Source organism: Acinonyx jubatus, chromosome E1 (assembly GCF_027475565.1).
Source record: "Acinonyx jubatus isolate Ajub_Pintada_27869175 chromosome E1, VMU_Ajub_asm_v1.0, whole genome shotgun sequence".
NCBI classification, from domain to species: domain Eukaryota; kingdom Metazoa; phylum Chordata; class Mammalia; order Carnivora; family Felidae; genus Acinonyx; species Acinonyx jubatus.
In genome coordinates this window covers 15,311,431-15,328,989 of record NC_069397.1, presented here as the reverse complement: position 1 = coordinate 15,328,989, position 17,559 = coordinate 15,311,431, and the positions used below count along the sequence as shown (strand labels likewise).

The window sequence follows — 17,559 nt, the reverse complement described above, 5'->3', positions numbered from 1 at the left end:
AATCATAGATCCCCTTGAGAGCCCGATGAGACTGTAGACTCTCTTGCCAAAAAAAAAAAAACCCAAAAAACAAAAAAATCACATAAACCCCCCCACTATTTTGAGTATAATTTCAAGGGGTTCTGCAAAGCCCTTTCTCCCTTTTGTCAGAGAGTCTTAAGGCTGGGGAAGAGACTCAGGTGGGGACTGATTTTGTACATGTTACATTCTTGTAGCTCTGACTCAGAAATCTGCAAGGGAGGAAAATCTTAGACCATTCACAAGCTCCCAGATGACAGAGACCCAGCACGGTATTGTGGAAAGAGCGTGGGCCTGGATGCCAGACAGACCTGGATTTGAGTCAGAGCTCCGCACTCACAAGCCTGGGACCTCAAGCGTGGTACTTGACCTGTCTGAGTTTGTTTTGTCCTCTCTACAGTGAAGTCAGTACTGTTCCCCTCACAAGATTAGTGGTGAGGGTGAATCGAGGTGACGTGTTGGCATTTGGCACAAGTGGGCAGGAACTGTGCCTGCTGCCCCCCGCCAGTGGTCTTGTTCCGGACTCTTAAGCGGTTGTGTGGCCCGATCAGTGTTCCCAGCTTTTCACTGGGCCTGGCATGGGGTCTGCCGTCTCCTCCCCCCAGCCTCCCACCTGCCCGGGAAAAGTTCTGGCGGCACCTGCCCCAACCAAAAGCCAAACAGCGGTGGGAGGACTGCAGAGCCGGCACCTGGTGAGGGGGCAGGAAGCAGCATATTCCCAGAGCCATCTCCTCGGCAGGCTGGGCGAAGCTGTCCTTCTGTGCATTAGGTGGCTTTCTCAAGTTTTGTTTATGTGCAAGAAAGAAGTTAATAATAGAACTTTTGGGGATGTAGTGATTTTCTCTTGGAGATTTCCCCACGTCAACCCTTCCTCCAAATCGTAGGTGAGAGGGCCCCATTCCCCCTTCATACTTCAGTGTGCGTTTCCTGCAAATAAGGGCACCGTCTACCTAACCACAGCATACCTGCGAGCATCAGAAGTTAACTTGATCCGCCATTACCATTTAACTCACGGACCCCATTCCTCTTTACCAGTTGTCCCGATCAGGTCTTTTCTGGACCCAGAGTCCGTGCCAGGATCACAGGATGCATTTATTTGTCACGTCTCTTTGGTCCCTTCCATCCAGAAAAATAACTCATTCTTTCTTTATCTTTCATGACCTTGAAATTTTTGAAGAAGCACAGGCCACTTTGTGGAATGTCCCTCAGTCTGCGTTCGACTGTTTCCTCATGATTTATGATTTATGCAGAAGTAGTGCCGGGCTCTTCTCAGTAATTCATGTCGGGAGGCGCACTGTCAGTTTGCCCTACAGCTTGTGGTGTTCACTTTTATCACTTTAGATGGAGTCCGCCAGGTTTCTCTATTTATTAATAAGTCGTTAATAATTAATAAGTGTCGGGAGAAACGTTGAAACCATATAAATAGTCTTTTTCTCATCTTTCACCTCCCCCTGATACTTGTCTGAATCATTTATTACCAAGATCGTTGCCAAATGGTGATTTTTCTAATACTACCATTTCTTCTACATTTATGAGTTGGCATTATATTTTAAGAAAAAGCTTTCTCTCTTCCCCATTTATTGTATCAGCACCTACTCGTCGATTCCTATTTTATTCAAAGGGTTATAGCCGTTATTACCTTTTTTTAAAGCTTGTGTTGGAATAAATTTAAACCTACATAAAAATTTCAAAAGTAGTGCAGATTTCCCGTATTCCCTTCTCCCCAAGTTCTCCTCATGTTAACATCTTACGTAACCATAGAACAGTTCTCAAAACCAGCAAGTTAACACTGGTACAGTACTCTTTCCTAAACTCAGACTTTATTTGGGCTTCACCAGTTTTTCCACTGATGTCCTTTTTCTCTTGCAGGATCCATCGTTATTTTAATGCTCAAATTGTCCCTGATTTGGCCATTGGAACCCCCCTTCGAGCTGGTTTTTCGTGCTTTTTGCATATTCCTATCATTTCTGGGGCACTTCCTTTCTGGCACAACAAAATATACCAGGCCCATCTTGCACTTTCCTACCCCAGCCCTGGAGTCATCTGTTTTTCCAGGATCCCTTGTTTCTTTGGTGGGGACTGATATTTAGAAACTAAGTTCCGGGCATCAAGTATGTTCATTACTCCTCGGATGTCATGCTTCTAGGTCCTCGCAGCTGAGAGAGCTGAGAAATATATGTATGTATATACATACATGTTTAAACACATGCATCGGTATCTGTTTTTATACCAGCCTATATTAGAACCTGTGAATCTATGCTGGTAACTCTAATTCTGCTCTGACACCACAGGATTTATCTTAGCCTCCCCCTTTCCTCGTCTGTAACTACTTTCTGCAGCAGTGAGAAACTTGCCCCCCCCCCCCCCAGATCTTCCGTGTATTTACTGATTTGCTCCATTTACCTGTGTGTAATCCATCTCCCAGTTGTGCTCAAGCCATACCTGGGCTTCCCAACCCCACTGGCCACACCAGAGCCAAATCCTTGGCCCCATCCTAAGAGCAGGAGAGGGAGGGGGTGCAGATCAGTTTGGGTACCCTCGATTTAACAAGTCCTGTAACTTCCTGGGGATCTGAAGCCGCTTTGCCCATGCTCACCTCCTTGCCAGCTTTGACTGACTGCCGCCTGCCTCTCCCCGTGCCGTCACCACTCTGCCTTCCAGTTAGAATATTGTTGCTAGGGATGCCGACTGCAGATCCACCGGAAGAAACTGCCCTCCTCGTCCTTTACTAATACTGCTCTGCATTGGTCTTTTCTTCCTGGGTCATTTCAATGATCAGCAGAACCCCCAGGAGTAGTTCGTGTGGGCCCCTGACATTCTCGTGCATCTTGCTCAGAAAGCTCAAGCTACAGGGGAGGGGGTAAAAGATACCATCCACGTCTGTGACATGTTCCTTTAAGCCGGAGAGCAAGTGAATCACAGCAATAAGCACAATTCCATCTCTCTGTGTAGTGCTTTAGTGTTGCAAAGTCAGAGCACAGTAGAGTAGATAGAGCTGGGCTTGGGAGTCAGGCATCCCCAGGTTCAGAGTCTGGCTCCGACAAATTCCGTGACCCAGGGCAAGTTACAGTCTTTTTCTCAGCCTCAATTTTGTCATTTATGAAGTGGAGATAATAACGCCTTCTCTTCAGGGCTGTTGGGAGGATTACAGGAGATTGAATTTCTGATGCACCCAGCACAATGCCTACTTTATAGGCTTATGGCCTCTTGGGAGTCGGTGGTACCCGCTGTGAAGACATGAAGCTGGCAGCGCTTTGCTGTGGGAATGCAGAGGAGCTTGTAAATCAAACCGTAGGTCGGGCTTTTCCAATTTGTGACTTCCACCTTAGGCACGTCCCCTCCTCCTTACATCCTCCCTTCCACACATCATAATCTGTGCTCACTTCTGACTCCGTGCCTTCATTCTCACCTGAGTCTGCTGCGAAATTTTCTCTCTAGCTGCCTCTAGTTTCCTTTGTCTGAAACAAATTGTTCCTCTTGTCTGTACTACAAGATTAGCATGTAGTTGCTGTCTTGAAATCTAAATATCATGAGCATGAGGGTCCTATCCCCCCAAATAAGATCAAAGCTTCTAATAGGCAGATGCATGTCTTAACCCCCACACCCAGCAACACCTTAATCAGAACTTGGCCCTTCATAAACTCTTACTTGATTGTACTTGCTTTACGGTGTAAAAGACGCCTCCTTGTGATTCCAATCAGCAGGTCGGTATGCTACAACATTCCTTTCTCTGGTAACCCTGCCAGAAGGTCTCACCAAAACTCAGGCTAGTGTTTGGCACCTGGAAGAAATGACAACCTTTGCTTTTTTTTCTTTAGTTGGACTCACTTATGTCTCATATGCATGGCAAACACAGCCCAGAGCCTTGCACATACTAAATGCTCAGCTGGAAATCGATGGACTGAACCATCTATGCTGTGACATGTCAGTTACTCGTTTTCCAGTGTCCCATGTGGCTTAGAAGCACGCAGGCGCAGAGAGTGGAGATTGAAGGGAGGGAAGCTTATTCTAACGGATTATGTCTCACTTACACAGAGAGCAGTGTCAGAAGTGACTTGGGAGATGGCCTGCAAAGTATGGGTGGTCTTTTAGAGGGTTTTTTTTTTAAGTGGAAATTTTCTCTATGCTCTATGAGTTTAATTAGTTTATAATCTTATTGGTCGAGTTGGCTCGGAAATATGAGGCAGTTGAGTAGGTATTCTGACTTCAGCTGCTAGCGGAATTAGATAAGTGGTTAAAGTAAAAAGCACTTTGGAGCTCTGGCCCCTCTTTTGGTCAGCAGTAGAGATTTGGAGGTTAGAATCTCTCCTAAGAAGACTCAAGTGGAACCCTTTGCTTTCCTATTACATGCTCCCCTCTACTGCACCAGCCCCTGCCCCGTCTCCACTCTCCCTACCCTTCCATTCCCGTCCTTCAGGAACAAAGCATGGGGGCTGATCAGCTGCATACGTATTGGGCACCAACATAACTGAAAGATTAACCTCACACGTAAACGTGACGGGTGGGCCTGGGGAGAACAGAGGTCCCGGAAACATTATCCGTCCTCTCAAGGAGCATATGATAACATATGAATTGCCGACGATTCTCCTCTGTAGCAAGCACCTTTCACCTTTGTACCAACTTCAGCTTATTAGAAGTGACTGGCCAGAATGCTCTCTCAACACAGATTCTGAAATGACACCAAAGACCAATGAAAAAGAGCCATTCTTGAGAGCATTGCTGGCTGTGGGCCCAGGATGGGAGAAGGTCATCATGTTTCTTGAACATTTGACATCCTTACACTGTATGGTAAAGTGTTAAAAAAAAATGATAATACAGTGTCAGTGTGTTGCAGATGACAGAAGTTGAAACTGAGACAGAGGAATGGTGTGAGTAGGGGTTGTCTGGGTGAGCCCTGAGTTGAGCCTGAGAGAGGTGGCAGGAGAGCATCTTGGCCAGGGGAGGCATCCAGGCAAAGGTTCAGAGTCGGGGATAGAGATGGAACAGGGGGAAGTAAAGGGGAGTCTGGCTAGAGTGGAGGGTCACTGAGGAAGAGAAGTGAGAGATTCAATGGAAAAGGTGGGGCAGGAAGAGGTGGTGAGGAATGGGGGTGGTGGCACCGCAGCTTTCGAGGTTAACTAACAAGGTCCTCCCCTGCTTGCTAACCATCCTCACAAAGACCCAGCCTAGGCCTGGAGTCCTTTGAGGGCAGAGTGGCTACATCTGGATGTAATAAACTTTCAATAACAAAAACTCCTGAGTAAAATGTCAGTTTTCTCCTCTGCTGTGTGTGGTTCTTATCTTTTTCTTCCTGTTATATAAATACATTTTGAAAGCACAGCCTGGGTGGCTCAGTCGGTTAAGCGTCCCAACTTCAGCTCAGGTCATGATCTCACGGTTTGTGGGTTCAAGCCCCGTGTCGGGCTCTGTGCTGACAGCTCAGAGCCTGGAGCCTGCTTCAGATTGTGTGCCTCCCTCTCTCTCTCTGCCCCAACCCACTCGCATTCTGTCTCTGTCTCTCTCAAAAATAAACAAGCATTAAAAAAAAATTAAAAGCACAGCTGGATTCTTGTAGCCTTGGACAGCAACCTAGAAAGATGTAAAATGTCAAGGGGTGGAGGGACCCCTCCCATTTTTCATACAGCACGACTGTGCAGGAAGCAGTGAGTAGAGCCCCACTGGATCGTAGCTACGATGACTCAACACGACGGAGCAAACTCAGTGATGTTTGAACGGGGAGTGGGGGGACAGCTGCAACCATGCTCACCATCGTGACCTGCTACAAGCCTGGGGCTGCCCTCCCCTCCCCTCTCCCAAGAGCTTTTACACCTTTGATTCTGTAAGTTTTAAGGAGAAACTGCATTAAAAACCTCAAGAAAGCCTTAGAATATTTCTTTACACTTTCTCTTTGTTTTGGCATCTACCTCGTGGGCATATTTAGGTTCATGATACCAAATGTTTCCTGACATCATAACCTTTTTGTGTTTTCAGAGGCAGTAAGGTAGAGGGGTTAAAAACATGAGGTTTGAGCCAGGCTGTTTGGTTTTGAATCCTGGCTCCCCCCACCCCTCTTGCTGTATGACCTTGGACAAGGTCCTTAACTTTCCTGCACCTTGCTTTTTGAAAATGAGGACAGTCAATAATAGGTACTTCATAAGGTTATTGTGCAAATTAAGTGAAATGCAATGAAATAACACTCATAAACTGCCGACATGGTGTGTGCCTGATACATCATAAGCGTTCAGACAGTGGTCTCTATCATTATTTCATTTGGGGAAAGGCGAAATGATACTTGCATGGTAGCGGATTCTAGGCTCAGCTCTGCCACTAAATTATGTGACAAACTTTATAGACCTTAATTTTTTCATCTCTTAGAGAGTCCAGTAATACCTTACCTCTCTCACAGAGGCTTGGGGTCAAATGTGATCATGAAATGCCTTGAAAAGTATAAAGCAGGGGCTTCCTGGGTGGCTCAGTCAGTTGAGCGTCCAACTTCAGCTCAGGTCATGATCTCATGATTTATGGATTCGAGCTCCGCATCAGGCTCTGTGAGGAGAGCTCAGAGCTTCAGATTCTGTGTCTCCCTCTCTCTCTGCCCCTCCCATGCTTGCTCTCTGTGTCTCTCTCAGAAATCATAAACATTAATTAAAAAAAAAAAAAAGTATAAAGCAGCACACAAATGCCAGTTATTCTTGCTGCTGTTACTGTAAGAGGGCTGGTGCGATAAAAATGGGTCCAATTTTATTTATTTTATTTATTTATTTATTTTTTTTTTAAGTTTATTTTTGACAGAGAGATAGAGTGCAAGCATGAGCTAGGGAGAGGCAGAGAGGGAGACACAGAATCCGAAGCAGGCTCCAGGCTCCCCACTGTCAGCACAGAGCCTGACGCGGGGCTCAAACCCACAAACCGCGAGATCATGACCTGGGCCGAAGTCGGACACTTAACCGACTGAGCCACCCAGGTGCCCCGGGTCCAATTTTAAATGTAAAAAGCATTAGGAATGATTTACTCGTGGCAGTTAAGCACATTTGCTTTATCTTCCTTGAAATAACATGGCAGGTTTTCTTCCTTCTAGAAACCTTGGAGAGCTGATAGATCGGTTCGTGGCCGATTTCAAAGCCCAGGGGCCACCTAAGCCCAACACTGATGAAGGGGGTGCTGTGCTCCCCAGCTGTGCTGACCTCTTTGTCTACTACAAGAAGTGCATGGTGCAGTGCTCTCAACTCAGTACTGGGGAGCCGATGATCGCTCTGACCACCATTTTCCAGAAGTACCTCCGAGAATATGCCTGGAAAATCCTCTCTGGCAATCTGCCCAAGTGAGTGCTATTCTTCCTGGTCCCAGTGGTGAAGTAAGATTCTGAATATACCTAAATATGGGAATCTGAGGAAATCTACTCCGAAATAGTTTACTGAACTGCTAAGAGCCTCAATGAGGAAAATACCCTTACTGAGTTCCCAAGGGCCTGAGACTATTTCCTGTCTAATGGGATTCCACAGCTGATCAAGACTGTTAGAGGAAATGCCCACCGTGGTCGCCAGCATAGGTCAGATCTTCCCACAGTGGACTCAAGGGAGTCAGTTCCATTATGTATATCTTTAATTGACATGGTTTCAACAATAGGTTGTTGGCAAAAAAAAAAAAGGTAGGGCGCTGGTAGCGATAATTTTTAAATAGCATGGGCAATTTCATTCAATGATTGCATACCCTGGGGTGATAAGCACATGGGAGGCACTAATCTGCTTTTCCCTCGAGCTGAGTACATTCCAAAGTCTCTCTTATGGTATCTGTGTCTTGCTATACTGGACAGAGTCTAGTGTTTAAAGATCTGGTAGGATTTGGGGGAAGGGGGTTGTGTAGCACAGCCCCTAATTATAGTGACTTCACTGTATGCATTCTGGGACATTAGAATATTGTTATATTGCTTACTAATGGAAATTAATGGTGTTTGACTAGAGCTTAAAGATTTTTGGTTCCATAGCAATTTCAATTATAATTATGCGATCTAAAGTGATGCTTTGGAACTTAGTATTTATAAATCATCCCCAGGGCCAAATTCAATAATTCTGGAATTAGTTGCTGTTGTTTTCACTAAAATGTATTGTATATGGGAGTTTTATGTTATTTGGAGGAAAGAAAATAAAATCCTTATGCTGTAGCCAGAGATTAGAAGTAAAAGATATATTTCACCGAGAATTTCTTTGACCATGGTAACATTTTTTTAATTTTTAATAATTTTTATTCTGATCGTCAGAATAATATAAATTTATTATAGTTTAGAAAACACAGAAAAGCACAAAGACAGAAATAAAAGTCAGCTATCATCTCACCACCCGGAGAAGACAAATTCAAATTTTTGGTATATGTTTTTCTGTTGTTTACTTATATATGTAACGTGCGTGATTTTGTGCTCTTGCTCGATCAACAGTGCTGGGACTATACAGCCTGTAGTTTTATACCCTGCAGCTTTCACCTAACATCATCCTGTGAGCATTTTCCCACGTGTCCCAGCAGGAAACAGTGTACTCAGCTAGGGTGTTGTTACCAAAGCAGCTATTCACAGAAATGGGGACACGGTGAAAGGCACCAGCAGAGGATTCTGAAGCATCCAAATACTGGGGGGGGGGGGGGGGGGGAGGGTGGTAATTGTTAACTACTTTAAAACTCCCTTGAGCTCCTGGGTGGCTCAGTCAGTTGAGCGTCTGGCTTCGGCTCGGGTCATGATCTCTCAGTCTGTGGGTTCGAGCCCCGCGTCGGGCTCTGTGCTGACAGCTCAGAGCCTGGAGCCTGCTTCGGATTCTGTGTCTCCCTCTCTCTCTGCCCCTCCCCCACTCATGCTCTGTCTCTCTCTGTCTCAGAAATAAATAAACATTAAAAAAAATTTTTTTTAATAAAAAATAAAAAAATAAAAAATAAAACTCCCTTGAGAGCCAGGGCTGTGGACAAAGGGCTGCCCCACAGAAGAGGGCCACGGTGGGGGCCAGCACCACACTGAAGCAGAAGGAGCAGGAGGCCTTGTTAGTACTCAGCCTTCTCTCCCCTCTACCTCTCAAGCCTGGGTGATGGGTCTGTAGAGGTCAGTCTCCTGAGCCATAGAGGAGGGAAGAGAAGAGCAATGAATAGATCTGGGAGGCCACCAGACACCGTCCAACACTAGCACATCGTCATCGAAACACTTCACGATGTCGTGATAATCCAGCATACAGAAGAACCTCACCTCCCTTCCGAACTTCTAATTGATCATTTAGGTTGGTTTCACTACTTTAGTATTTTAAGTAACAGTCAGAAAAGCATCCTTGAACAGCAGTGGAACCACCGGGTCAAACAGTGTGAACCTTTTTTTTAAGCTCCTGAAATATGCCTCCCGAAGTTTTTACAATTCAGTACTCTGGACCCATAGTGCAAGAGAGGGCCAGTGTCCTCACAACCCTCGTAAGTGCTGGAAATTAAGATATTTTCAAATCTTTGATTCCCAGTAAGACTTGGCAGTTTTAAGGTTACCTTTTTTAACGTTTTATTTTTACGGTAAATGTCATTGAGTTCTGTCTTTTAAAAAATTTAGAATCTCACAGTTGAAATAGCAGAAGGTTTTATAACTGTATTTTTATATTTTGTGGACACATGATTAGATCAGTAGGAAAGTGTGAGATAGTCGGGCTTTGGGCAGGAGCCATGCTTTAACATTCACTTTGGTACCCCTCCACAAGCACAGCGTACACATTCCTGTGCAGAAGTTTCCTAACTGAGAGGGGCAATTGGAGAACCAGCTTTTGTGCTACAGAACTCTTGAACTTTCCAGATCAGGAGATTCTAAGCTAAGCAGAGAAGTCACTCAGCCGCCTTCTCTGTGAGTATGAGAGTCATCTTCGTTCATGTGACTGATTATTGGCTTGCTGTTGGAATCGTCTCTTCCTACTTCTGATGGTCAGAGAATTTAAACAGATGATAGTCAAGGTAAGGTCAGTAGGAAAAGGACTCAGTGTACGTAGGTTTGTTTGGGCCATGTCCAGCCTTTCCTTCCCCCTTTTCTTTGTCTTAAGATGTGCAGTTACCAGTTCAGGAAGCAAATAAGAAGTCCCAGCCTGACCGGTTCCTTTTCCTTTTCCTCAGAACCACAAGCAGCAGTGGAGGGCTGACCATCAGCAGCCTCCTCAAGGAAAAGGAAGGCTCAGAAGTGGCCAAGTTCACTCTAGAGGAGCTCTGCCTCATCTGCAGCATCCTGAGCACAGCAGAGTACTGTCTGGCCACCACCCAGCAGGTGAGCTGCCCACCACCTCCTTTTCCTGACCCATCTGGGCCTCCTAACTCAGTGGCTGAAACTGTGGGCCCTAACAAGCCGTGTACAACCTTGGGCAGCCACGTAAAGGTTGGTCACAGAGGAAAATTTGCAGTCCAGCCAGAAGACGGCCCAGGCAGCCATCTTACAGAAGAGCCTTGTTAAAAGGAGACTGGGCAAGAAAGTATGACCGGTCTCCCCCAGAGTGGTTTAAGTTCCTCAGAGGGCATGCCTTCTTGAAAGTAGGTCAGTAGCACTGTCTCCCGTAGGAGAAAAGTAGCAACAAACTTAACAGTGCTAGGACCCGGCCTTTGGTGGTGATGAGTCACAGCCAGTGATCCCATGCTCAGAAGTGTTACTGGGCTAAGCAAAATCCTTTGGGCTTTCATGTGTCTCCTGAAATGCACATAGCATTCTCAGCCTGCCTAAACAAACAGCCATTGTTTGGACGCTGACGTTCAGGAACTATGAAGCAGGAAAGGGTGATGCCTCTCCTGGAGCTCCCCATTAGCAGAAGGAAGACCCAGAAGAATTTTCCATTCAGCCTTAGACGTGGGATTAGAAGTTCCTTTTCACATTTGGTCTGGAATTCACCTAAGGCCAAGAGAAGGAAAATAATTGGAGAAGGTTCTGCTCTTCCCCCCCCTTTTGGGCTTATTATTTACACATGTCTGGATCATAGGAAGGTAGTCATAAATTATGGTTCAGACGGTACAGCTTGGAGTGCCTGTGAGCCAGAGCAAGACTACAGGAGGCCAGAATAAGAAGCGTTCCCCCCAAAACTTCACAGTTGAGGGTAAGCCAACCAGAGGCAATAGCATGCTCTGTTTGGGGATGTGGTCACATTGGGTTATAAAGGTGATGATCTGTAAAGGTTTGGCCTCAGAGCCAGAGACGGCAATCCCTTTAGCCCCCAAGAACCCCTAGGGCAGGACAGCAATATTGATGAAGACCTCCAAGGCAGAGAGGTCCCAGAGTTCTGTGGTGAAGAAACACCATTTAACTGTTTTGCATGTGTGCAGAAAAGGAAGACATACACACATGTGAATAGAATTTTTTTTAAGATTATTTATTTATTTTGAGAGAGAGAAAGAGCGTGTGCGTGCCTTGAGCACAGAGCCCCACACGAGGCTCGAACCCACGAACTGTGAGATCATGACCTGAGCCAAAATCGAGTCAGACGCTTAACTGACTGAGCCACCCAGGTGCCCCCAAAATAGAGTATTTTAAAAGTAAAATAACCACGGTACCAAAGGGGGAAAAATACAAAATTAATGACTCTTGGGGCACCTAGGTAGCTCATTCAGTTAAAGCATCCGACTCTTGATTTCGGCTCAGGTCATGATTTCACAGTTCATGGGATCAAGCCCCACATTGGGCTCTGTGCTGACAGCATGAGTCTGCTTAGGATTCTCTCTTTCTCACTCTCCCTGCCCCTCCTCTGCTCACGAGCTCTCTTTCTGTCTCCCAAAATAAGTTAACTAATTAAAAAAAATTTTTTTTAACCTTTATTCACTCTTGACAGAGACAAGGCATGAGCAGGGGAGGGACAGACAGGGGGACACAGAATCCAAAGCAGCCTCCAGGCTCTGAGCTGTCAGCACAGTGCCGGATGCAGGGCTCAAACCCACGAACTGTGAGAGCATGACCTGAGCCGAAGTCAGAAGCTCAACCAACTGAGCCACCCAGGCGCCCCAATAAATAAGTATTTAAAAAAAAATAACTCTTAATCTCATCACCATCAAATAATCATATTAGCAATTTGGAGTATTTTCTTTCAGTCCTTTTTCACGAACTAGTTTTGTATGCTACAATCATTTTTTTTCTTTCTGAGAGGCAGTTTATTTAGTTAGTTTGTTCATTTATTTTGAGAGAGAGAGAATGTGTGTGGGGGGGGGGAGGGGCAGGGGAAGAGAGAGCGAGAAGGAGATAAAGAATCTCAAGCAGGCTCCACACTGTCAGCACAGAGGGACATGGACCCTAAGATCATGACCTGAGCCAAAATCAAGAGTCAGATGCTTTACCACCACAATTTTGTATGCTATAATCTTAATTTACTTCACTCTTACCCCTTTGCTGTTTTTATTGACATCACAGCATTAGCATTTCTCCTGTTGCTATGATATCTTCGTTACTAGCAATGTTATAGTTCTGTAATATTTCATTAAGGGACAATACCATAAATAATTTAACAGGATCGTGCATAATTATCTGTGCTGTTTCAGGTTTTGCTTCTGTAAGTAAATTCTACAAAGAATATCTAATACGTTTTGCATTATTTTTCTAGAACAGGTTCTTTTTTTTTTTTAATGTGTATTTATTTATTTTGAGAGAGAGAGAACACACAAATGGAGGAGGGGCAGAGAGATTGCTGAGACAGCGAATCCCAAGCAGGCTCCACACTGTCAGTGCAGAGCCCAACACAGGGCTCGATCCCTCAAACCAGAGATCATGACCAAAGCAAAAATCAAGAGTCAGATGCTTAACCAACTTGAGCCATCCAGACACCCAGATTCTTAAAGGTTCTAGAAGTACTAGTGGACCAAAGACCATTTTGATGACTCATGATAGATGTAGCCAATTTTTTTTGTTATAAAAAAATTATTTTTATTGACTATAAAAGTCAGTACATTCTTAGCACCTATATTGTGATCTCTAAATACTATTTTCCCCTGAAAGAAACCAGAGATTCCTGCAGAAATGAGTAATTCCAGGTCTGGGACACAAAATGTACAAGATGAGCCTGGAGCATCATGTTGTACAAAAAGCAAGAAAAAGATCAGAGACTGTGAGAGTCCTTTCAAAAGGATTCAGGAGCCATAATGGGCTTATTGTACAGAAAGATGTGTGCAAGTCCTAACTACCAGTACCTGTGAATGTGACCCTATTTGGAAATAGGGTCTTTGAAGCTATAATTAAGTAAGGATCTGAAGAAGAGATTATTTTGCATTTAGGAACCCTAAATCCAATGACTGGCATCCTTAGAAAGGAGAGGAAGCTCTAACAAAGACACAGGCAAGAAAGCCACATGAAGACAGAGGCAGAGATTGGGGAGATACGTCTACAAGCCAAGGAACACCAAGGATTTCCAGCAACCAGAAGATAGAAGAGAGGCATGGGATAGTTTCTCCCTCAGAACCTCCGGAAGGAACCTGCTCTGCCAACACCTTGACTTTGGACTTGCGGCCTCTGGAACTGAGAGAATAAATGTCTGTTCTGAGCCACCAGGTTTGTAGTAATTTGTTCCAGCAGCCCTAAGAAACTAATCCAGGAGCCTGCCTGAATACACTCTGCTGGTCAAAGGTGGGTTGTAGAAGCATCAATGAGAAGTTAGAGGCAGTGCATTGAAAACATCAGATGTGTTTAAATCCATGTGGTTACGATGATTTGTTTTGTTTTGTTTTAAGTTTACTTACCACCTTCGAACACACTAAGGAACCACTGGTGTGAATTGAAAACTGGTACAGAGAAAGTTCTTATCCTGTCTTTCCTATTTAACTTAGACTTCAGGATAATGAAATCATTGACAATGGGAGGTATCTCTTTATAGCAGAAGTCTAGCTAATAAGTGAAGAAGAAATGAATTGGAATGTCATTCTTTTATACCTCCTAATGAAATAATGGATCTAGGCATTGACTGTCAATGGCTGCTGACATCACAAAAACAGAGACAAGCGAACATCGTGTATCTGCTGATAGAAATACACAACACCATCATGAAGTAGTTTTCTAAAAAAGAAGAGAAGGAGGGGCGCCTGGGTGGCGCAGTCGGTTAAGCGTCCGACTTCAGCCAGGTCACGATCTCGCGGTCCGTGAGTTCGAGCCCTGCGTCGGGCTCTGGGCTGATGGCTCGGAGCCTGGAACCTGTTTCCGATTCTGTGTCTCCCTCTCTCTCTGCCCCTCCCCCGTTCATGCTCTGTCTCTCTCTGTCCCAAAAAAAAAAAAAGTTGAAAAAAAAATTAAAAAAAAAAAAAGATGAGAAGGAAAAAAAGAACCTGAATCTGATCAAGCTTCTACATGAAACTACAATTCAAAGAAAATACAAGGAACAAGGAACATGTTAATTAATACCCTGTGGCTACGATCAACAAAATCCAAACTGTGGGAAAACTACAGAGCAGACAATCCAGTTTCCTTAGAAAAAAATGGCAGGAAGAAGGCAAGAAGAAATGGAAGGAGATGCCTTAGAGACAGGAATCCAAGTGGTGCAGGGCGCCTGGTTAAGTGTCTGACTCGAGTTTAGTTCAGGTCATGATCTCACGGTTTGTTAGTACAAGCCCTGCATCAGGCTCTGCGCTGACCGTGCAGAGCCTGCTTGGGATTCTCTCTCTCCCTCTCTCTCTGGCCCTCCCTCCCTCACATGCATTCCCTCTCTCTCTCTCTCTCTCTCCCTCTCTCTCTCTCTCTCTCTCTCTCACCCCCCCCCCCAGCCTCTCAAAACAGATAAACTTAAAAAAAAAAAAATCTAAGTAGTGAAGAATTCAAAAATAAAACTTGGAAAACAATGCCAATAATGTCTCACTATTGGCTCATTAATTGTAACCCTTTTACACTTAACGCCTGCATAGGGTGTTGCTTTCACTCATCCAAGAGATCTTTATGAAGCGCTTACTATGTACCAGGCATGGTATTTGTTGTTAATTAACAGAAGTGAACAAAGTAGATGGTTTCTTACCGTCAGGGAACTTAGAACTAACGGAGAAACCAAGATGATAATAATAAGCCACGATGTAACTTCAGTCTTGTGGTGAGTGCTGGTTAGGGAGTTGCTTACTCAAGTAGCTGCTCAAGGAAGGCCTCTCCGAGGGGAGCTGGTATTGAAGCCGACACCAAGGGTTGGGAGGGGGACTGCCAGGGGAGGAGTGAGGAAGGGTTGGGAGGTGGGGGTGGCAAAGCAAGGAGCCTGGTTAGGAGGGGTGAGCAAGGCTGTTTCAGGGAGAGGAAGCGGAAAGTGTGAAGTGTAAAGGCCCTGAGGGGGAGAGACTTGGTGCGTTCCAGAACCTTAAGCCATCAGAGTAAGTGAGGCCAAGCAGGCAAGGGGAAAGCCAGAAGTGGGCCGGAGAGCCAGAGAGGACCCAAATCACGGTTAGAAAGTTTAGATTGTATTTTCAGCGTAACAGAAAAAGGCCGCTGAAGAGTTTAAGCGTTGTAAGCCTGCGCTGTCATTTGCTCCACTGACCCCTTATAAACATGTGAACTGTTTCCAGCTTGTCACTAACATAAGCAAGACCACCAGAGTGTATGCTTTAAGAAAAGAGGATCTTGGGGTGCCTGGGTGGCTCAGTCAGTTACGTGTCCAGCGGCTCAGGTCATGATTTCCCGGTTTGTGAGTTTGAGCCCTGTGTCAGGCTCTGTGCTGACAGCTCAGAGCCTGGAGCCCGCTTCAGATTCTGTGTCTCCCTCCCTCTCTGTCCTTCCCCTGCTCGCACTCTGTCTCTCTCTAATATAAGTAAACATTAAAAAAAAAAAAAAAAAAGGAAAGGAAAGAAAAGAGGATCTTACCTGTTTTGTTCACTGAGTAACTCACTTACTCTGTTATAGAGCCTGGCACAAAGCAGGTTTTCTGTAAATTTTGGTTGAATTAACGAACGCTGCAAAGAATACTCGCGTATCTCTGTATATCGTTCTCGTTATTCATTGAAATATATCTCTAGGTGTGAAATTGCTGTTTTAAAGAGTGTGTGTATTTAAATCTCTGCTTTTTAAATAAATTGCATTCCGGAAAGTTACACTAATGTACACACCCCTAAGAGCATTTTTAAGTTTAAGACAAAACATTCATTATTAGAGTTTGTGTACTCAATAGCTTTGGGAGTGCTAGATGAGTCAGTTCCCAGGATGCTTGGAGATGTTTACAATTCCCGGTCAGTTGTCTTCTTCTTTGAGGCGGTTGGGAGCAGGGCCAGTGTTTGGCTGTAGGCTGATGAGGGCAGCCTGTGCTTTTTTTGTTGTTGTTTACCTGCGTATCCCCAACACCTTCGCATAGTGGGTGGCCCATAGCAGTGCTCTCAGTGAATACTTTCACTGATTTTACTGCCACTTACCACCAGAGGCTTCCAGTGCTGGTGAGCAAGCCTGCAGTTCATGGAGCAGGGAGGAGCCTAAAAACCGGGGTCTTTTTAAAATTAATGAAGTGAATTGTCAGTGTGTCATAAGAAACGAGTGCAGCCCAGTGCTAAAGGGCACAGGTTCTAGAGGAAGTTTGACTCGTGGCCCTACCACGTACTGTCTTGGGGAGGTCACACCTCCACTTTCTCTTCTGTAAAATGAGATAATAATAGAATCTTCCTCCTCGGGTTGTGAGGATTAAATGAGTCAGTACATGAAAAGTGCCTGGAATTGTACTGAATCATCAAACTCGGTACATGTTAAGTATTCTTATTTATAGCACTCCTTTGGATAATCGTTAAGCATGTTTTTCTCTCTTACTGTTAATAGCTAGAAGAAAAACTCAAAGAAAAAGTTGATGTGAGTCTGACTGAACGAATCAATCTGACCGGAGAAATGGATACGTTCAGCACGTATGTACCTTGCACATATTTGCTTAAGGCCTGCCCTTTACCCCTCACAAAGCAGAATGTCTCAGGCTGTCGGCCTTAGGTCACTACAGAACTTCAGAGGTCCCCCAGGCCTCCTGTTGAATCAGGATGATTCTCCAGTAGCCACTAAGAAAAAGCATTAGAAGTTGGTGCCTCCCACGCTGCCTCCTCACGAGCAGTCATTTTTAGCATACGGGGCCTTTACTGTTGCACTACTGACAATAACAAAAAGAGAAGTCCTCCCTTGGCCATCCTTGTAGGAAGGTCAAGTCCAGGGCCTCCTGTCTGCCCCCCGCCTACCCCAAATCCACAAAGGGCAGCCCTATCTGCAGTGTCTTCCAACAGGAAATGTGAGCATCTTGACTTTAGCTGGGGGTGGGGGTGGGGTGGAGGGTGTCTGTCCAAGAGGCTCAAACTGGAAAGTCTTCTCAAAGTAGTCCTTTTGCCAGTACGGTCTGCAGTTCATTTGTTGTGGTCAGTAAATAAGACCGGGGCAGGCCAGGCTTCAGCCTGCACATCAAGCACTTACCAAGGAAAAGTCAAGATTCTCCTCCTAAGTTATTTCCTCTCCTTTTCTCAACTTTTTTTTTTTTTTTTTCAAGTTCTGATTTAAACATTTGGGGCAAATAGGTGCTTTTGAAGTAAGAAGTGAAGAGGGATTCTGGATGGAGTGATCAGGGGGACTAGCCATGGAATTTTGTGATCTGACTCAGCGGGCACACACCCAAATAGAGGCCAGGACAC

General features: G+C 45.0%; 1 protein-coding gene across 1 annotated transcript in view; it reads left to right on the top strand.

Moving 5' to 3' along the window:
• VPS53 (VPS53 subunit of GARP complex) overlaps nt 1–17,559 on the top strand; it is a 132,706-nt gene that overhangs the window by 83,276 nt on the left and 31,871 nt on the right. The window contains exons 14-16 of the mRNA XM_015074281.3: nt 7,076–7,318; nt 10,111–10,258; nt 16,715–16,797. Of these exons, the coding sequence (XP_014929767.2) occupies nt 7,076–7,318; nt 10,111–10,258; nt 16,715–16,797 (474 nt within the window). The remainder of the gene's footprint in view (nt 1–7,075; nt 7,319–10,110; nt 10,259–16,714; nt 16,798–17,559) is intronic.